The 22450-nt window shown below is 37.7% G+C and overlaps 1 protein-coding gene across 1 annotated transcript in view; it reads left to right on the top strand.

The window, feature by feature from the left end:
* The window catches only part of TBC1D12 (TBC1 domain family, member 12), a 39656-nt gene that overhangs the window by 1522 nt on the left and 15684 nt on the right, over positions 1 to 22450 (top strand). Inside the window, exons 2-3 of the mRNA XM_010000112.1 lie at positions 13543 to 13666; positions 19626 to 19682. Of these exons, the coding sequence (XP_009998414.1) occupies positions 13543 to 13666; positions 19626 to 19682 (181 nt within the window). The remainder of the gene's footprint in view (positions 1 to 13542; positions 13667 to 19625; positions 19683 to 22450) is intronic.

Consider the following 22450-nt stretch of genomic DNA (forward strand, 5'->3'; position numbering starts at 1 on the left):
AGGGTGCTGGGTTGTTTGAAGGACCGTGTCTCGGCGTCGGCAGCGTTTTGCTGGTCAGATGATGCGAGCGGTTCCAGCCCAGACGGGCCCTTTTGTCACCACGTAGTTACTGCTGCAGCAAGGGAGAGGCTCGGCGTTGGACGTGAGGGTTGCGTGATAAAGATACTCTTGCTGCTACAAACTACGTGGACTTCAAACTGGAATTTGCTTCCTGTGCCAGGGTGTTTTACTGCCTGAATGAACACAGTGGTACTGATTAAACTGCTTGAGGAATAAGGTGGAAATTGTTGGTGTTGAAAGGTACTTTCAGGTGATTCTCATCGTGGAAGTTGCAAATGCTCATGAAGCTTTAGCTACTTGTTGACAGTGTAGGTGCAACTTAGTTACTTCAAAATGTGGTGGAGAAAGCTTCAACGACTGGGCTTTGTGCTCTGATTGATTTGGCTTCTGTTAAGTTTCTAGCACAAAACCAAGAACTACAGGGCATCTAGCTTCATTACCTGGGGATTTTGTAGCATCAGTCGCTGTAATATTCTCCACAGGAGATGCATCTTGAACATCATAGTTTGTAGCATACTCTATATTACTTTCATTCTGTATGAAGAGGGGAGTTTAATTTCCAAATTCTGAAGAGCTTTTATTTTCATAAACCCCAGGTTTATACTTACTGTGCTACAGTCACTCTGATAGCACAGTGGGTCTCTAACTGTTCTGAGAAGACAGAATAAGATTAAATCTATTAACTAAAGAACTGATGTAGAAGGGGAGAGGTTTGATGTCAAGGCAGAATCTTCATTTAAGAAAGAGGCACCTTCTGCCAACCCTAAGGAAAAGGAGAAATGGATTCCTGCCTGAGGGTAAGGGTAGTGGTGGCTGCAGGGCAAGTTTGATGCCTCCACTTTACTTAAGGATAGGGTGAGGGATGTCCCTCTATTCCCACTACTTCCTATTAGTGTTTTCCCCTCCCACACCTTTTTTCTTTTTTCCCATGTTACATGAACTGAAGTATATGACTTTCTCCTTGCCTCATTACTGGAACACTTTGAGCAGTAACATTGGTACTTGCTTCTTTGTGCCCCAGGGGGACACATGGTGTTCTGGAGAATTTTCCTCATAGAAAAATGCTGAACTTGGTGTGCAGCAGAAGTTGTCAGTAAACACTGATGTTTGCTTTTTTCAGTGAAGGCTTGGATAATACATGGAAAAAAATAATTCCATCTATCCTAGCAAAAGCTACAGTGCTGACACCTCAGTGGAAAAAAAAAAAAAAAAGATTTGCATGGGAGCCAATATCATAGCCCCTGACTGGCCCACCTGGCTGTGCCTTGTACATCTTGCCTTGTGAGCTTCAGTGGCTTCAGAGACTTCAGCTCTGCCTATACGTTCATAGAAGTGTCTTCATTACAGCTGATTTTATCTGAGCTGTCAAAATGAGATGTACTAATAAAAATCGCTATTACTGATTTTTAAAAATCAACCCAGAACTTCTCTTCCATGGTAGTTTGTCTCTAGAGGTAGTAGCACTAGTTTTTAATCTCAGTTGCTTAGAAAAGTGGTAATAAAAACTTTCTTTTCATCATTCTTTTGAGTAGTTATTTTTTTTGTCTTCTGAACTATTTCTGGTACTCTAAAGGCATAGACTTACCACTTTTAAAAAACTGCTCAGATTCATTCAAAATTGACAGTTGCCATTGTGAGTTGATTTTTCTCCAGTTCTTAGAAATACCTTGGCTCTCAGTAGTGAGGACATAAACTGTTAAAAACTGTCCTGGGAATGACTGTTGATAGCTACCAATACCTCCTTGTGAAGCTTCTCGACAGATGGTTGCTTGTATTTTTGAATGAGCATGGTGCCACATCTGATGTTGCTCTTCAAAGTTTAAGTTGTACTGGGTGGTTGTGTTCTATCAGAAGTACTTGCTAAGAGAGAACAACTTGTTTGTGTTTTGTCAGAATGTGTACCTGCTCCCACTGAATATGAGATAAGGTACTGGATGTGTTGAACACAGACAGTTCAGCAATCTGAATCATCTTTTATAGGATGTTGCAGTTGAAATGCTCTTTGTTTAGTTTAGAAACTGTCTAAAATTGCGTAGCTCCCATTATTTTTTCCAATAGTCATACTTATATGGAAATTCTTTAAAAGAAAGAAATTTCCAGTTTTTAAAAACTGAAAGAAGGCAAGGGAGAAGTTCTGATAACAATGAAGCTTTCACACTGAAGTTATATTTGCCCAGTCACACAAACTGTTTGGTCATGGCAGATCTGGGTTAGGAGGCTGCTCTTTCCAGCTGCTTGTTTCCAGCTCTTCAGTTGCCAGGCTGGCCTGCTTCATACTATGTCTACTTTGGGCAGCTAATGGATCTGGGTTTGTTTAGCCTGGAGAAGTGGAAGCTGAGGGGAGACTGTGAGAATGGTGAGATGCTGGAACAGATTGCCCAGGGAAATTTTGAATGCTTCCTCCCTGAAAGTGTTGAAGGCCAGGTTGGGTGGGGCTTTGAGCAACCTGGACTAGTGGAAGGTGTTCCTGCACATGCAGGGGAGTGATCTTTAAGGTCCCTTCCAACCATTCTATGACCTTATCACTCTCCACAACCACCTGAAAGGAGGTTGTAGGGCGGTTGGATGTTACTCCCAAGTAACAGTAATAGGATGAGAGCAAATGGCCACAGGTTGTCTAAAGAGAAGTGTAGATTGGATATTAGGAAACATTTATTTACTGCAAGGGTTGACAGGCGCTGGAACAGGCTACCCAGGGAAGTGGTTGAGCCACCATCCCCGGAGGTATTTAAAAGATGTGTAGATGTGGTGCTTAGGGACATGATTTAATGAGACTTGGCAGTGTTAGGTTTACAGTTGGACTTGGTGATCTTAAAAGTATTTTCCAACCCAAATGATGCTATGATTCTAGCTTCTTGTTGTAAGCTTTTTGTTTTGCAAGTTGCTTGCTGTTCTTCAAATGCTGTAGGTAGCTGAGTGGTAGATTGAGGAATTTCTTCCTTGCTTTGTACAACAGTCATCAGACACTTGCATATGAGTATCAGCTGTCTTAACAGATCAGAGATGGATTCTTGCATTTTGTAGCATTTCTGCAATTTATCACTGAAGCTGTGACTAAAATATATCGTGAGTTGCTAACCACAGCAGAAACCTGGTACACTGAGTGGCTACGAAAGTAGTACAGTAGTACTTTGTAGTCCTACATTACATGATTAAGTAGTCAATTTGTACTCTGGGAGAAGAAGGAAAAACCTTAAATGAGGTTTAACGAGTTTGGTTAGAGTAGGATGCATTGCCAGCTCTTGGGACAGTCTTCAGAATAAAATTGCCTTGTGTTTTAAGCTACAGTTCATAGACCTGTAGGCTGTGTTAAAGGCTGGAAGTTTTTCTCACCTTTGTCTTTAAAAAGTATCTTGTATCGGGACATTTGGACTTCAGGTAGTGACTGCCCTGATAAAGCTGGTGACTTCAGCTTTATATGAAAGTGAGTGATCAGTTTTAGGTTGCATGCTTCATTAGTTTATACTTTCATGAGATCTTAGTGAGCTGATAGAAGAATTTGCTCTTGTCAGGAAACAAGGGGAATGTCTCTTCCCTGCTTCTGGTATTTATTTGATCCTCTGAGAGCTGCTGTAGCTCGTTAAGCTGGAGAGTGAAAAAATGTGGATGGTTTTCTGTGGGATTAGTGAGTAGAATTGACTTGCAAGCTGTGGAGAGTCCTGGAGTTGATGCAGCAGAAGGGAGCATAGAACATGACTGGTGCAAGGAAGATAAATGAGCTTCCCCTTAGTGGAGCTGAAACAACTTGGCCATTATGTGCAGGTGTGGGTGGAAGGGGTCTTACTCCTCTAGCATTGTTTTGCTTAATGTGTGTTGTTGGTTGACCAGCTGTGACTTTGCTGGAATAGCTGTTCCTGGTCATGCAAGAAATAGCAGAACATCTGGTAGAAATTCTCTGCTTCTTGCAGCTGAGATCTAGGATTTTGGTTTAGATTCTGTGGGCAAGTGACATTTGGTTATTACAGAAGATTGACCATAGTGTTTAGTGTAGTGTCAAAATAGCTGCTGGACTGTCAGATTGATGATGAAGATGACAGAATGGTTTGGCATAGAGCTCTGCTTTGCTAGCTTACTCTGAAAAAAAAGAAAAGGTGAGACCACACTGCTTATCTTCCTTCACTCTTGCGTAGTTGGTTATTCTGAAATTTAACTGTCTGTCACCTTGCCTATATGTCTGCTTGTTTACATATGTTTTGGAATGCTGAGCCTGTTTGCAAAGCTGACCTGTGTAACAGCTCTTTGTTAAGGGTGTAATAGAATGTAGAATGTTAAAATACTGTTAACCAGTAAAAGTTCTGTATAGAGCATTCTGTGATACTGATGAGTACTTTAAATTATTCAAACTTCCCAGGTGTTTGTGTACCTGTAGTAGAACTGTTTTGCAAGCAGAATTTGTAAAGCCTCTTTGGGACAGATATCAACTGGGAGATTGAGCGTTAGGGTTGATCTAATTTAGTCTCTTCAGTGCTGTTCCATAACAGTTCAGTTAATCTTTGTATCCTCTCCAAGGGGCTGGAAACCTCCTTTTTTCCTACCCTCAATCCTTAGCAGCTACTCCTTGATAGTTCATTAGATTTCAGAGATACCTAATTGTAGCTGAGGCTTTAATTGACTACTGATATCAATGGAAGTGTCACAGTTTCATTTAAAAAAAATAAAAATATTGCAAGCTTTGTCTTGCTGAAGATGCATGTTCTTCCTGGTTAGGATTTTTTTGTTTCTTTATTTTAATTTTTTTTTTGGTGGAAACAAAAAACTTGCTTGCACTTAAGACTGTAATGTTAGAGTATTACAGATGCAGACATTGAAGCTCCTTTGGATAGGGACATTTGGGATACTCTTTATGTTATCTTGGTGTGGAGAGAAAGCAGTGATCTTTGTACTGCAAAAAGATGCCAAAACTAGAAACTTCCTGTAATAAATCTGTGTTTTGGGGGTAAGAAAATGTAAAGAGAAGCTAGCTTGTGTGCCTAGCTTCTTGTAGCAATGTGGTGGAAGATATGAACTGTAGAATGGTTTGGGTCACCTCCAGTATAGTGCAGAGCTTGGAAATTCAGAGCGACTGTGCTCTGTGCTCAGAGCAAATGTATAAATGCATTGAATCAAAATGGGCTGATGTTAATCTGAGTTACTGAAACAAAACATGTAGAACTTCTTTACTGTGAGAGTGACAGACCACTGGAACAGGCTGCCCAGAGAGGTTGTGGCATCTCCTTCACTGGAGACATTTAAAACCCACCTGGACAAGTTTTTGTGTGATATGCTCTAGGTGACTCTGCTCTGGCAGGGGGGTTGTACTAGATGATCTTTCGAGGTCCCTTCCAACCCCTAGGATTCTGTGATTCTGTAATGTGTATTAAGTTCTAAATGTATTAGTGTTTGTTCTATATCTCCATGTCAAAAATTTTAAACCAAACCTAAAAATACTTGCATGTTAACTTACAAATTAAGGTTGAAATCTGAGAGTAAAGGATGGGTTGAATAGTATATTTGCAAAATACTTTAATACTGTTAATACTTTTATGTTCATGTCAATTTTAGTCATAACTAATAATGTGAGAAAACACTTTTGAGCATGCAAAAGTGAGCAAATAGCTCCTGGATAATATAATTAAAATCTAAAATGACAGGAACACCCTGTGCATTGTTCTAAGAAATGGTTACTGTGTGCACTCAATGTACATTGTAACTTTTTGGATGAGTTTTAATAAATTTCTACAAATATTCCACTGTATATAAGTAGTTCAAAATGTAGAAATAGAATCCTGCTTTTGTTGCTCTGCAAGCTTTGTAAGTGGCTAAGCAAAAAGATTTTATTTCCTTTTAATGATTCATTATTTATGCTTAGAGTTGAGTTACATTTGTTTCTGTATGTAAATTATTGAAAAGTCTTCTTTAAAGCAGAGGATCTAATTGTCTACGATCAAGCAGTGTTTTTCTGCTGTTATTTCCAAATGGTTGCACATAAGACTTTAATGAAATGGACAAGACTTGAGTATGAAAAAAAAAATTGTTGTGTTCCTAAGCAGCTTTTGTGTTTTACATTCACGCTGGCGTGTTTTACCATGTGCAATAGTTCTTGTTACATACTCAGTTGTAGTCATGAAGGAATATGGAGTTGCAGGCTTGCAGGGGTCTCCAGAATTTATGTAGACTGTTATGAAAATATGGTTTTAACTGATAAATGAATATTTTTAGTGCTATACCTGTAAAAACATAGGTGTAACAATTAGGTCATTAGGTGTGTAAGTAGTGTACTTGTCAGTTTGTCTTTCAAGTAATTCAAATTTCAACAGATTTCAACCATATACCTCTTCTGTGTGTCTAAGAAGCTTATGTAAAAATTAGCATAAGGATGGAGGAAGAGCAGCAGATTGTGTGCACAGGCAGAACTTTGATCTTTCTAGAGATACAAAATGAACTGTATTGTAATGCATGCGCAGTTTTAAATGAGTTCTGTTACTTTATATTCCTTTTACAAATTCTGAGGTTTTATTGGAATTAGTGGACTTATTAGCTGTTGCAGAGAAATGCAACTTCTGGGGGTTTTAATGGCATTTTTGTAATTATATTTGAAAGAAACAGAAAGCTAACGACTTTTTTTGTCTAACTCTGTGCTCATTTGTAGCATTAATGTCATGCTTCATTTCCCCCCCCTAAGCATTTGTGATTCTGGGAGGAAAAGTTATATAGGATAGAGTTAGGATGCTCTTGATGTGATGCCAATTCCTTCCTGTTTGTGTTTTGCTTTCCTGGATTTAACATGAGACAGTCATCTTATGCAGTGCATAGTAACAGGTACTAGGTGCTTAATAAAATACAATCAATCAACTTTCACTTTCTTATCTTTTGTGACTTTCAAAGCTTGTTTCTTAGGACTTCCTTGTTACCTTAGATCTTGAAAGGTGAATAAATATACTGAGAAGAAATTGTTGTTGATTTAATATTACAGTAAACCAGGCTGTTACATGTGTGAAGTAAAACTCAGAAAAATGTTTTAACAGTAAGTTGTTGTCGTTGTTTGTTTTTTTTAAAAAAAAACCAACTGTCTTTTTTAGTACTCCGACTTAAGATGTTGCTTGTTGGAACTATTTTATTTGTAGATTAGTGAGCAAATATTTTGTGCAGTGTCAAATTTACCTTGCAAGTGAAAGAAATGAGAGAAAAGTGATCTAGCTTTCAGCATCAAAATTTAAACACCATATTCATTTATTTCTAAGATAACCCTGAATTCTTAATATTCTATTTGGAAAAAACCCCAAAACGTTTCTTTGATGCCATGCTTCAGGGCTTCAATTTTTGCAAGGACCGTTTTCCAGGGATGCCCACAGTTTGTTGTTGTTTGGCATGGTGCAACATTTTCAGTTAAATTTATTTTTTTATTAAAGTGAACAGTAAGGAAGCCCAAGAGTAACAGTATTGATAATCACACATTCTGTGCTTTCTTCTGAGACCATGTCCTTGTCTCAGTAATTGATATTACTTGATTTTTGCCATTTTTTTGTAGTGCATGATTAACAAATTGGAGAAAGGTAGGCTCATTTTAATATGCTTCATACTGATAATCATCTTAAATGGCTCAACCTTCCTCTACCCTTGAAATTTGTAGGTGGATAACTAAAAGCAGCAGAACAGGTGAAGTTTGGGTCTGAAAGTGGAGTTCTAATGATTTAGCTATCTTTTACCTAATAGGAGACAGAATGATGCTGCAACCTTCAATGTGGAGGAGATAAATCCCTATTAGGGCACTTGTCTGCTTTGGCTGACTAATTGTCTTGGAGTTTGCCAGGCCTTTAAGAAGTCTGATCAAAACTGTGTTTCTAGACTCACTGGCTAAACAGTTAGGATGGATTTCTAGGCAATGAGGTTAAAAGTAGTTATGCAAAATAAGCTGTTATGCACACCAGGACTGCATTTTGGTTTGCCATCTTGTAACTTAGTTGCTTTTCACAGATTTCTAAACTGCTGTTTTCGTTTTCCTTTGTGTTTCTAGCCTAATTCCTGCTCCTGCTTCTCTACCAGATTAGAATAAATAGCTGTGCTACTGAAGGACTTCCTTTAGTCCTGTAGCATTCCAGGCTAGGCCTGGTACTTCCCAAGTTTTGAATGTATGAGTTTAAAAGCTCCAGGTTACAGTGTTACTGAGTGATGAGTCAGGATCTACGTCTTGCTTTAAAGCTAAGGCCTAAGGGCAGATACAGGCTTGTGAATGCTGTTTCCAAGTGTTACTGTGAAGAATTTAGGGGAAAATGACAAGTAAATACTGTTGATTGCTTCCAGTGATGCAGTACTAGATCTGAACAACACTAGAACCCAGAATAATCAGAGATTATTCTTCTAACCGGCTCTTTTAAGGCTCCAAATTAAGTTTGGAAACCCTAGGATGTGCATTTCAAGTGGGAAGGGAGAGCAACTTCAGGTTCTGTTTGGATGCACAAAGCAGTGCAATACAGGCAGTTGTTAGTGGCACACAATAGAGTTTAAGAAGGAGTTCCACACCTGTGGTCCTTGAAAGGACTGTAGCAAATTGTCATCTAGCTTGAAACTAGGTTTGAATTTGACATTTTTGATCAAACAGAAGACTATCACAAGACTACTTGGTCTTGTGGAGAGGTGAATAATTCATACCTAGAGGCAGAGTTCTGGAGTTGTGTCTAGCCTGGTAACTTTCCCACAAAATGTTAATGATTGTTGCTATTCAAAGCACTTTAGCTTTTGTTGAGTGGCTGTTGTGCAAATACGGCATCCCAGATTCTAGTCTGGTGTTGGATGAGTTTTAAGATGAAGCTTGAATTAATTGTCCTTGGTATTTTCCAGTAACATCCTCTAAAACTTGGAAATCTGTCATTCTTTTGGGTTGGCTTATAGCTAGGTTGGAAAGTGGAAAAAAGTTTTGTGTTGTGATTTTATGGTGAGGGAAAGGAAACCAAAACCCCAAAGTCAACAAAAAACCCCCATTAAAATATCAAGTTCCATCAGTCCCCTACTGAGACTTAATTCCAACTGCATTTTGACTTCACCAGTTTAAAATAAACAACTCAGAAGTTATTTGAAAAGCAAAAACAAGAGTGGAAACAAGCAATTGCATCACTAGAACATCACGTACAACGCATGGAAATGGCTAGCATCTTTGGATTACTGTACCATCAGTATGGTAAAACCCTTGCACAGAGTTCTGTGGGCAGAAATAGTTGAAGCTGTGTGCTTAAGTAAGAAAACTGCCATTTGAAGCTGTTACTACAGCTGTTGTAGTTGTGTGATAGCAAAAGCCCATAGGGTTTTGTGTAGTGTAATCCAAACAGTGTTAGGAATAGCTGTGTTGGTACGTGCCAGTAATGGGTTCTTAGTCTCTGGCGCTTCAGTTGCTCTTCAGACTCTTCAGTGCACCTACTGAAACATTTTTGAGTTTCATTTGAGAGCACTAATATGCATTCCAGTGTAGTTATATAAACCTAGCAGGGAAAAAAGTTTTCCACTGCAAGTTTTCCACTGGGCTTTGGTAAACCAGAGCTTAATTCAATGAACTTGTCTAATATTTATATCCCACAGGTCCTTTCAGTTCCAATGCATGATTCAGTTCCAAAGTGTAAGCTTTTTTTTAAAGGAATTTTGAAGTTTTCAAACAAATTTTGAGATTTTGTACCAAAATGTTATTGATTTTATAGTTAGCTCAATGGATGACTTTTCCTGTGAATCAATGAAATTTGTGAATATTCCAAGCAGCAACAAATATATCTAATCTATTACACTTTCTGCAGTTCAGTGCATCTTGTAAGCATTCGTTGATGATGTTCCTTAACAGAGCTTTTGTAAGGCTTTACTGTTGTCAACAACACATCAGATGTGATACTAGTGACTGCCAAAACAATGTGTTAAGACTGTCTTTCCATTGTCAGGAAAGCTTATTTGTAAACCTCTGGTTAATTTCTTTTGGATTAGAATTACTGTGTGAGGTTTATTCTAATGTTATTTTTGCCTTCACAAGCAACTGACTTAAATTAATATCTACTCAAAGTAAATTGTGTATTTTCACTTGTGCATTCATAAAAAGTGAAACAGGCCTTTGTCTTATTGAGTGCAGTGAATAATAGTTAAAAAAAATCCTGAGATTATTATGGTGGGGGCTATGTTCTGGACATTTTGTTTCATGTTACATTTGTTTAAAAAAAAACCTAGTAAAAAATTAAATCATATAAGACACATAAGCATGCCTAAATCCTTTGTACAGAAATAGTAATTAAACCTTCTTTGTCTTTTCCTTTTTAAATCTGCCAGCTTCCTGGTTAATCATAAAACAGCTTTGATACAGTGACAGATTGCCATAAATGTTAAAGGCATGCATCTTTTTAGCTTGCACAAATGCTACAAGCAATGGAGCCTGAACCACCAGGTAATTCTGGTGGTTATTTGTAGTGTGTGCAGAGACCACAGGGTTATTGTTATCTGTGAAGTCTGGATGCTTGAGCTATTTGGTATTTCAGAAAAGGTACTACAGAACATATTTTTGGGGGGGGGGGGAATAAATAAAAAAAAATCTACAATTAATTTTCAAATACAGCCACTTCAATAGTTGCAGTTTAAAGGTCAAGGCTATTGTGTAGTATTTAGTATTTATTGGTCTTCAGGATACTTTGTCTTGTTTGCTTGATGAATCTTTGAACACCTTTTCTCCTGAAGACAAGGTAAATTACTGTGAAAGGTGTCCCTTACTTGGGAAATGAGCCTTCCCTTTTTATGTAAGCATACTTTTTCATATTCTTTTATGGATGTGCCTCCTCCTTTCACTAGTGGTTTGCAGTCTGAGGTTGACTGAGAACAGTGTTTTTTAAATATGCTAATACCATGGTATACCCTTCTCATCAGCCCTGCCTTCCAGCCCATGTGTCAGAAGCCACTAGTTTGGTGTCCCACAGGGATGGACTAAGACACTGCAAGTTCCCCTGATGGAGACGAGTTACAGGACATGTGAATCAAAACTAATGCTTACTAGAACACCTTATATTAATTAAGCTAATATTAATAGTGACAGCTTGATTCCATTAATGGCAGGTAACTATTCATACAGTGCAAGCAATTATTCCCAAACGTGTTTACTTATGGGGTTGGAACATCAGCTGGGAGACCTCCACAGAAGTGGAGGTATGTACCGATGCAACAACAGCTTCTACATGAGTGTTTGAAAAAATGTCTCGGTGCGCTCTCTCTTTCATCAGGTGTGTACATAGTCCCCTACCCCTTGGCTACCTCTAGCAGCTGCTGTTCTCTTGAATGTAGTCTTCTTTTTTTAACAAACTGGTGTTGATGCTAGTGTGTACTGGTGGCTTCAGACCCAGCAGGGTCTTGGTATTCTGAGTTTCTCAGTTCTGCATTCCACAGGACTGCTAGTCTTGGGCTTAGCAGTTCTTGGGAGACTTCTAACATTTCATCAGCATCTACTTATACTCTGCAGCTTGCTGTTTTCTGGTGGCTAGATCTTCAACTACAGGTATCTGTAGAGTCCACGCAGACTTGCACAGAAGGGATTTTTGTGACAGGCATTTGCTTGTTTCCCAAATAACAAAAAACATTTTGAGAACTGAGAAGATACTTTGTTTTTGAAAGCCATACAAAGAGTTACAGTTTGTATCTGTAAAACTATGCTCAAAAATTGCAACTCCAGCACTAGAGTTGTCCTTCTTTAAGCCAGGATGAAGCCAATTTTCTTTTTACTGATTTCTCCCACCCCTTTCAGTGTACTCTTTTTTTAAGTAGCACAGCAAGTTTTCCAGCTAGTGGACTGATAATGCCTGAATGTTTCTAACTGCCAAGACACCAAGGACACTTTGCTCTGCTTTTTGAATCTGCAGCCTCAGATACTGAAGAAGCAGAAGAGTTGTATCTACAAACCTCCTGCAGGGAGGAGCAGACTAGACAGAAAAGTTGGCCAGAGAGTATTCCACACCATATATAGTTCAGGGATCACAGAATTCAAGCCCCTTCTTCCTCCCTTTCTCTTCCATCCATGGCTGATGTCCAAGGAGGACTCCGTATCCATCACCATTGATCCCTAGGCCCATGCATTCCTGACCCTCATAACTCTCCTGTCTGCTCTGCCACTATCTCTGGAAGTGCTCTGGGACATTTCAGAACTGCTCACAGCTCAGGAGAGTGTCCTGGGAGTTGCTGGGGGTTGGGTGAGGCAATAGGATTTTGCACATTCCTGTACATACTTGTATATATTTGTACATATTTTCTTTCATCACTAGTATTTAAAGCTGTCTAGTTTTCAATCCGGAAAGTCTCTCTCTTTATTATCTCTCTCCTTTCCCCATCTGGGTGGGCATGGGAGGGGATCATGAGCGTTATTGCCTCTGGTTTAGTTGCCAATCCTGAGTCAAACCATGACGAGTTGCCACACAACTGTGCACTTTTCAGCTAGATTCAAGTTGTTAAAGCATGCTACTTCAATCTGGGCAAAGCCAAGAGACTGTTTTCTGTACACAAATGTGAATGCATTCGCCTTGAGAAGAAATTTATTTTAAAATACATTAAATGCTGTAAGTGAGGAATAAATCTGGGGATCTCTTTCCCCCAGAAAGTGTGTGAAAGTACAAGGTTAGCTACTTAGCACTGCACGAAAACATCTTCCAATAAAAATGCTTTGTATTCTGTTTGCTCAGAGGTGCCTGAGAAATAACCTTGAAGACTACTGAACTTTGAATCTGTGTTTTTCATAAGTTTCTGGAAGGTAACTTCCCAATATTAAAAATAAATGCACTCATTTTCAAAGCACTTTTACATAGCATGCTCTGTGGGAGCTTGTGATTGAAGTCAAATAGCACAGCCCTGTATCTAGACAAATGCTTGCTAATATGATCTTGTGATGGTTGGCTTTCTAAGAAGTAATAGAGCAATGCAGTCATCTGCCTGTTTGAGTGTAATTGCTTTAGGCACTGGCAAAGGTTATCTGCTAAACTGAAGCTGTGTGCATGTTCCTTGACTTTCTAGTCCATGTTATGAAAGTTGGAGGTGTGAAAATTGCAAAAAAAATGTTAGTAGAAGTAATAGTCCACAATTTCTTTCTTAAATCTGTAAGTTACCCAGTGATTTCCAGCTGTTTTATTTTCAGTCTCCAAATAGCTCCATTAGGTATGCTAAAACAAACCTCAAAGTCTGAGAGCTATTGCATGCTGCTAGCTTATATTTAGGAAAGTGTTTGGTATTACTAAAAGAGCTCTGATATTGCATAAAGTAATTTAGAATTCAGAGGGAAACCTGAGTGTGAAGTATAAATATTAGCGTTGAAGCATCTGTAATGAAAGCTGCTCCACTTCACATTAATTATTTTAAAATAAAAAAGCTATTTTTTATTAAAAATAAAATGTGCATTTGCTGAGCAGTAAATCTCTGCAGGGATTAACTTTAACAAAAGATAAGTGGGTACAAATATAATTTGTTTATATGCTTATAATAAACAAAAAGAAAACCCTCCTCTCTTTTCAGAAACTTTTTCACTAAAAGGACAAAGGAACTCAAGCCTGCTGTCCAAAGTGCTCCTGGTTGGAAGTTGTTTGGAAAAGTCCCACCCAGGGAAAACCTTCCAAAAGATTCCAAAATTATCCAGCAGGTAAGTAAACTTCACACAACTCTAGGTACAGAACTTGTAAAACTTAATACATCAGTATCACAGTTCTGTGCTGTTATCTCCACATAGTTCCTGTACATAGAATCCTCTAGGAAGCCTCTTTGAGGCTTTGTCTAAAGAATGGTTGTTACTGAAAAGGAGCTGGAGTTATGATTATCTAGTACATTCTTCAGTACATCTCAGTGCTTATAAAAAGGTGGTACATGTTCAAAAACATTTAAGTTATTTAGGTCAAAACATTGGCACTTGTATTAATACTTACCATTAAATATTGCCTTATTTAATGTGGTATGCTACATTTTTTTAGTTTTAAAGTGACTGTGAAGTACTCTAGGCTTCCTTCATGAAGTTCAGTTGCCTGGTTTGTGCAATAAAATCATAGTCATGCTTGTATGTTCAGTTTTTCTTCAAAGTTGGTATTAGTCTACTAAAATTACCCTCATGTCTTGTCTTTAAACATGATTGAGTTGGTCCTAGCCACTAGTCATGTGGTTTGTGTTATAATGGTTGCCAGATTAGGGTCACTATTGGATTTATATAATGTTGAATAATATGTCAGTAATAGCTAATATTTTTAGCTTCTAATTTAGCTAAAGCCTATGTAGTCTTTAGATAACACATCTTGAACTAAGATACACAGTTGTCAAAGGGGGATCCAGGTTAACAGTATAGCAAGAGTTACATCTATCTGAGAAAATGTTTCTTAAATTGAGAGGTGACCCTAATGTTTCCATATTTAACATATATAACATGTCTTGTGTCTGTGTTTAAAATTTACAGTATAGATCCTTGTGCATATGCCTTTGAAGAAAAGCCAATGATTTATTTTCTCAAAAACTTTCAAATTTGTGAAGCTGATGGTAGATGACAGTGATCATAGGCACCAACACTCGGTTCAGTGAAAAATAGTATCTTCACTTTTGAATGGCTGACTAAAGTCACTAGACTAAATTCCTCACTGTGCCAGACATGAGTGAAAGGAATATGGGCAAGAATGCAGTTATGAGCCTTTAAGAAGTTGATAGAAATACGATTAAAGCTTAATGTGTTCTGTTCACAAGTAATTCTGTGCAAATACTTCATATCCTACATGGAGTGTCTCTACAAACTTCCATGTTGACTTTCTAAATTCAAGTCAAGGGATCAAGTGTGATCTGAAACATATAACTCACTTTTTTTTTTCCTATTTTTTAAACCATATTTTGTCAGAACAATGGCTACTTGCTGTTCACCAGCTTTTGTAAAATGAGGCTCTAGGTGTAAGACTGCAAGTAGAATGGGCTTAAGCTGTAGGCAAGCTGCCTGTGAGAGAGTTTAAGGTAGTTTATTAATAGCAACAAATCTCAGCAAATTGTTCTCCATGGTTGAACACAAAATTCTGTGACTTTACTGATGCCAGTGGCCAGCTTTGGGAGGGTGCAATAAACCCTTGATTAAGGAAACAGTAATACTGAGTCAGCATCCTTCAGATGAAGGATGAGATCTTAAAAAACCCTTTTGCATGAAAAATTAACTCACAACAGGAAAAACTTAGTAATTAATAGGAGAAGGAAGTCTTTTGACTAAGGATAATACTTCTATCAAAGCTTTATGGTAATATTGTGAAGCTTAAAGCACTTTCCTGCTAGTAAAACAAAAATGAAAACAGCATTGTTGTAGATCTGTAGTCAAAAGTGGTAGAGCTCGCATTACGTTTGCTTTGTTAAGGATGAGGTAGTAAATTGATAATTGCATTTAAATTAATGCATGTGGCTCCCAGTCACGGTCTGTCAACTAGGCATTGCTATATATGCCTTTGCAGAGAAGTCAGGTAGTGATTCTGAAATCTTAGATAACTTCCAAGAGAAGTTGGAAACTTAATTGGAAACCTTTCAGATGTTTTCCAGACAATGATGCTATCCAGCTCTGCCTTCAGACACTGTCCAGTGAATATAACTCTAAATAATTTATTTGCAACTTTCTTAGCGTATGTAAAAGAAGATAAGTACTTTTTGTGGAAAAGCAGCCTGGAGGGTTTGCCTGGCTGGGGAGATGGCAGAGCCCCCAGCAGCTGTGCTGCCATCAGCCTGCTTTGGGTGAGATGCTCTAGCTGGAACTGGGTCAGAGGTTGAAAGTTCTTGGCAGCTGCATCTCCCCTCTCGCAGCTGCTGGCAGGCTCGGCTGCTCTTGGATTTAGAGCTGCCCAAGCAGGATGTGATTGGGGCCAACTCTTTTGCTGGACGTCTCCCTCCTCTGGGCTTCCTTCCTTCGCTGTTTTTTAAAAAGGGAAAATAGTAGCTCTTTAGGACTGCAAATGCTTTTGATGGTTTTAGAAAGTGTGTTTTTTTTCATGAACTGCAGCTAATGAAACTGGCTACTATAAGAGCTATGTGGCCATTAATGATTAGTCTGGTACATTCTTTTAATTCTGTACCAAAATCTGCTTTTAATTAGAGTGCTGTAATAATATAGAAACATTTAGAGCAGCAACTGACTTGTGTACTGATGTGTAACATTTTGGTTTGCATTGACTGAAGTGTAAGTTCTGTTTGAAAATGCAATCTTAATTTCATTTTTTTTTTGTTTGTATGGTTAAAGAAAAGAGCTTTTAATCTCTGGTAAGGATGATTTTGAATATCAAGTCATTACATTTTCCTCTTGCTTTTTATTAAAGCAGTCTTAAATACTTTCTATTAATTTCTTTTTCTTAATATACCCAAATTGAAGTAAGCTCAGAATATGGAAATGTACTTCGCAAAATAAAGTAAAACATACACCAAATTCACTTTATGAGCAGTTTTAACGAAGTACTGTTAGTGACAGTCTTAAATAAGGGTGGGGAAAAAACCACTTATTTCTATTTAAGTCTGACACACCATGAAAAGCTTGCAGATATTTAGAAATGATTGCTTATTCAGAAGTAAAGCCATGTTTTCCAACATTTGTCACCTTGTATACAAAATGAAAGGTATTAAATTTTAGAGTCTGTTAAATGCTAACTCTGTTTTTCATTACTTGATCACCGTCCTACAACTAAACTCTGAAAATATTATTTTTGGATGGCTCTGAAATCTTAAATAGCAAAACAAACCCTTAGTTAAGGGCTATAAAGCCTTGCATGTTTGTCTGATGTCATTGTCTCCAGTCTGAAATCTAACAGAGAAATTATGTTCATTGAACAGCACAACTCCCGTGGCCTCTCCCAGAGGCAAGAGTTGTTAGAGATTCCTCTTCAGAGGAACAGATGCATTTTGAATAGTTTTTCATACTACTCAGATGTTCTAACTTGCAATATTAACTCTTCCCTCCAATCTTTGTTGTTTCAGTTAACAATGCATGAAACACCTAATGCTTAAAAAGTGTATATGGCAAGTTTGTCAACAAATATAAGGATCTGAATATCTAGAAGAAGTAGGTAAATATAATGCTAGGTGCTTTTCATCAGAGTGTTTCTTAAGCAGACAGTTACCTAGGTAGAAGTTACATTGGCTCGTCTTGCACAACTGTTGGAGAGAATAGAGAGGCAAGATGTTCCTTTTTAGCAGATACAGGTAGAAATATGTGGATAACAAAATGCTTTGAAACCAGGGCAGACAGTAACTTGGTTATTGAGTCTTGCAAAGGACATTTAACACCTGGATAGCCATTTGTCTGCTAGCAGCAATGAGAAGGCTCTGATGATTTTCTCTGTAGACACTGTAGTGGTCAGATTTTCAAGATGTGTCATTTTCACAAGTAACACATGTAGTCAGCAAAAAACTATGCTAGTGTTATGGCAATGAAGTGTTATGTTGAGGTCTTTCAACAGCGTTTTGCCAGCATTTTAGACTTTTACAGTTGTTATATTGTCAGTAAAATGGTCAATGAAACTGGAAGGACCTTAGTGGCACAAATGCCTCTTCTTTTGTTTACATAAAGGATGTAAAATACAGTTCAGCTTCTAGCAGCAGGGTTTAACCAGCTACTTTGACTAGGAAAACTTCTTGTGGTGTCAGTGCTGTGTTGATGGCACAAACGCATCTTTAGGGGAGTACTCGACAGCGAGTGTGAGACTAGTATTTTGAAAACACTGCAGCAGTGATGACTGTGCTGTTGTGAATTTTTCCGATTGCCTTTTTTTAAATAAAAAAAGTCTCTGAGGTCAAGTATTGAAAGTAACTTACTCTTCCTCAAGCTTGAAAAAGAAAGCATAAGCACTGAACGTATTTTCATTTCTGTCCTTGGAAGTTGCTGGGTTTTGGGAAAACAATACATAAAAAAATCTCAAGGTAATAAAAATGATAGAACTTCCTTTACTTTGATTTGGTGGGACACTAGGTTTTTTTCTTGGTCTTTTGGATCCTCTTTTTATTGGGATGCTTCCCACTCTGTTGGGTCTTTATATTGCTTTAGCAAAGGATGGAACATGTACAATTCTTTTTTTTTTTTTTAATAAGTAGTGAGCTTTTGCATGTTCAGAAACTTACACTGAGTTTGAGGTGCTGCAATAGCACAATCATCATCTAGGCAGGCTGCATCAAATTCTGAAAGGTTAGGATTTACCAAAAAGATTCAGGTGATAAAGTTGCTGTCTTTCATATACTTTTTTTAAAGGGGGTTTTTGTGGGGCTTAGTTGGTTTTTTTTGGTTTTTTTGTTTTTTTGTTTTTTTTATAATATAAGACTTATTAATCTGAAGATAGCATGGTACTTAAGTACTGGAAAGGGGAAAAGAAGATGATGAGGGAGAATGAAGCCTTTAAGAGCTTTTTAATAGTGTGGGGAATGCATGGTACAAGAAAAGTGTAGGTATGTTCAGAAACAATCTTGAAGGCATGTTATAAAGCTTTTTTTTTTTCTCCAAGGTGCTTAAAAGCAATGACTGTGCCTTCCCTCCCCCCCCCCGCCACTGTCTTTAAGCTTGACTTTTTCATTAGAAAACCAGCTTTGATTTTTGCATGGAAACCTGCCGAGCAGTGGTGGTACAGGGCCTCTTGTAGTCAGGCATGTTTACCTGATTGTTTTGCTCCAGTGTAGTATGAGGGGCTTCAAATGGCTGCTTACAATCTTTTCATTTAAGTGGCTGTTTCTCAAAGCCTTACAAATGTATCTTAGTTCCCATCAGCTCACCAGTGAGGTATAGGTCTAGCCCACTTTTGAGCTTTCAATTTAGAAATACTAACTATAACACGGTGGGGAGTGTGGAGGGGAAAGACAGGGGACTTAAGGACTGCTCTAAGTCACTGCACTATTGAACATTTTCTACCCTTTCATGTTAAATAGAGAAACTCAAAAAGTTAATGTGGGAGTTCCATTTTAAAGTTCCCTAGTGTTGCATTGCTTGTCGAATGCTTATTCAAGTCCAGTTATGTTTCATTTCCATTCATAGTGCAAATACTATTCTGGAATGTTCATTTTAAGCTTTAAAGTTAACTAGCTTATTGGTGAAGAACTGGTTGTGTGTTGGATGCAATCTAGGATGAGCTGAATGAAAGCCGGGTCTTCAAGGTTCATTTTCAGTGCAAACAGTTTCTGTTATCTTGTGTGGGCATGTAGAAAATGTTTTCTTTAATTTTTAACAGTTATCTTCCAAAGCTACTGTTTAAATAAGAGCAACTTTTTTGCAGGTGATGTGGACTAGGGAGAGATGGTATCTCGGGGAATGCCTTTTGTCATGCACTTGAGACATGCCATGGAAAAAGATCTTCCTTCCAGCAGGGTGCTGATTGTAGAAATTATAAAACTTGAATTAAAACAGAAAAATAGTCCCATTAGAGGTCTATACACATCTTGCACAAGTGGGAAGTCTTTGTGTTTTTGTATATTTAAGGCTGGAGAAGGAGGAACAGCCACATCTGTGTTTCTTCAATCACAGAGTGTAAATACTCTACATCTGAATTAAAATTTTGGCTTTCATGTTGCTATATTTAATGGTCTTTTCCTTTGTTTATTCACTAAGGCTTTGCTTCTGTTTTTCTCATTAGGATGACAGTTCTGGCAGTCTTGCATCAATATCTTCCCTCAGTCTATTAAACACAGGGGTATGAAATTTAATATATATCTTTTCTAGTTGTATTCAATGCCATGCATGGGACTATGTAGCACGCATTAAAATAGAACAAACATCACATTTTCACAGTAGCATGAATATTTTATGGCACTAACCATCAACTCATTAGCTACCATTAGTAAAATAAAAAAATTAAAACTTCACCTGTGAATTCAACTAACAACTTAGTGATTTTATTATTATTATTATTGTTTGTATTGCATGTTCTTGAATAGCAGGAAATAGGTAATGCTAGAGTTCGATAGTAGTTTACTTGCTATGTTTGCTGTGTCCCCTTTCTCAATGGTAAAATTGTTAAAACGTTAATTTGTAATATTTTTTAACACTTCGTGTGAGCTTTGGAAACTGATATCCTAGAATCTTTTATTTTCCCTGTCACTGAGTCTATTAAAAGCGTCACTTCAGAACTCCGGATATTTCCAATATGAGATTGGAAACCTAGAAAAGTGTGGCTATTGAAACCTCTTATATGCTGTTACATCTTCTAATTGCTGCAACTGGTATCCTTTTGAAACTGGTCCAATACACGTGCCTGTTACTTTGAAAACTTTTAATGCAGCCCCACACTGTGCTAAACAGGAATAGTACAAGTTGGCATTTTAGTTCTGTGAATCTGTTACTCGGGCTTTGTGAAACAGAGCAGTAATGTAACTGCTAGTTGATGCCTGTGGTTTGTGTTACCTGGTCCAGCTATTCTCAGCTTTTTGGTGGGCCCAGAAGCCCCTGGCTTCATGCTTTTTTGTAAACAACAAAAGATGAAACTTGATGCAGCTTGTTAAATATCCAACTGAGGTGGGGGGGAAGTAAATGAACAATTGAAGATGGATGGCATTAGTTTGGAAGGTTGACCTAGAAACTCTTTATTGTCTGGTTGTTTTCTTGTAACATGTGGAGATTTGTATTTTCCTCCTCCTAAAATGTGGGTTCTTCCTGTATCGTCTGCAAGCTGCAAAAGAATGTACTGTCCTGTCTGTTCTGATAGCATCTGGCATTCTAAGTTCTGGGAAAATGTTTCGTTTGTGAATCACAGAATTTTTCAGTGACATCTCATCTTGCTATAAGCACTTCTTTGTTTATAGTTGCCTTGTATCCAGTACTAACCCTTATACATTAGCGGAAATTCTTCTTATATTAATTTTTTTATTAGTTTTATTAAGGTCATATAGATGGGTGCCCTCCTGAATGAGTCTATTAATGCTTGCATTCTCAGATGATCGACTCTACTTGAAATGAAGGGAAATAATCTTTTTAGCTGTACAACATTGTGGAAATAATCATATAGATGTTTTTAGAGGCCTCTCTGCTCCACAGAGTTGAGTGTGTGTAGAGGGAAGAGATTTAAAACTGCATGCAGAATGTATGGCAATCCCTATTGTTTCCTCAACATAAGTAATGATTGATTGAATAAAACCTGGTGCAGTATCATATCAGGCTTAGAATTCTGGGAGAGTAAATCATGCTAAAAGAAACCATTATACACAGGGTGCATGCTTTGTGAGGTGCCTTGACATCTAGTTTAGATAGAAGCAATGCTTAAGAAAGTGAAAGTTAATTCAGTGTTGCCCATTAGGTCACTTTCTCCTCCTGCATACCTAAAACATAATTGGATCTGAGGTGCTTGTTTAATTTGGTACTTTCAGGACTGTGAAGGCTCTCACAGTCCTTGTAATCTAAGCCTTTTATCACTTATTTCCAGGAGTTCATCTTTTGTTGTTGGATCCTAAATAGATCAAAACTTCTCCCAGCAAGATGCATGTTAAGTTTCGTGGTTTGTATTTATTCCTCTGAGCTCTATAGCTCAGGAACTGTAGATGCGAGTTTGTCTTCTAAAATTGAATCAAGTGCATGCTTAGCTGAATACTTTATTCCCACAAGTATACCCTAGTTAAGGTCAACTAATGCTTTTGGAATGCTGTGTTGCAGCTGGCTTTCCTTTCTGCAAGTTTGTTTGCTTAGATGCTGGAAGAAGCAGCTATGGGCAGTCATGCATATGTCACACAGTGCAAGCCAGAACTGTTTTAGAGATATCTAACATAGTTCTGAATGGTCTAGCTGCCCTATATGGTTCTTCTGAGGAAGGAGAGAAGAAACTTCAGTTTTGTAGGTTTTCTGTATATGAATGAAAACACTTCAGGCAGTGGAGACCTGTGCAAGTCTGTTATTTTTGTTTAAAACACCAGGGTTTTCTTTTGGTTTTCTTTGCTGTGTGTTTTTAAAAGATGATACAGTTTGGAATACCTTTATCTTCTTATGCACAAAGGCAATTTAGAAGCAAAAGACTTCCTTTACAAATCCCATTTACCTGTCTGTAGGTTCTTAAGCTTATCTGTATTTCTGTAGGAATAAGTAACAGAAATGCAAGTTCCTCTGCATATCAAAGTTATTTTATTGCCACAGTGTTTTTCAGGAAAAACATGCTTTTAGCCTCTTAACAAGTTAATTATTGACAGGAGATGAGAGGATGCAGTTCCAGCCTTAATAAGGAGATAACTATTTTTTTCTGTCGAAGTGGAAATAAATTTTTATTTATTTTGGGATTGTGAAATGTTCCATAGCTTTTAATAAATACCAGATATGCTGCAATAAATAATTTTTAAACAATATTCCATTAGGTACTGGAACAATAGATATGACTTCCAAAATTATTGTTTTACCTAAACAGGTCTTACATAGTCTTAAATATTAGCTCTCAATTGTTCTGTCCTCTGGCATATGACTTGTATGTTAAGCATTTTACAA

This window comes from Chaetura pelagica, unplaced genomic scaffold, assembly GCF_000747805.2.
Source record: "Chaetura pelagica isolate M959 unplaced genomic scaffold, ChaPel_1.0 scaffold436, whole genome shotgun sequence".
NCBI classification, from domain to species: Eukaryota; Metazoa; Chordata; class Aves; order Apodiformes; family Apodidae; genus Chaetura; species Chaetura pelagica.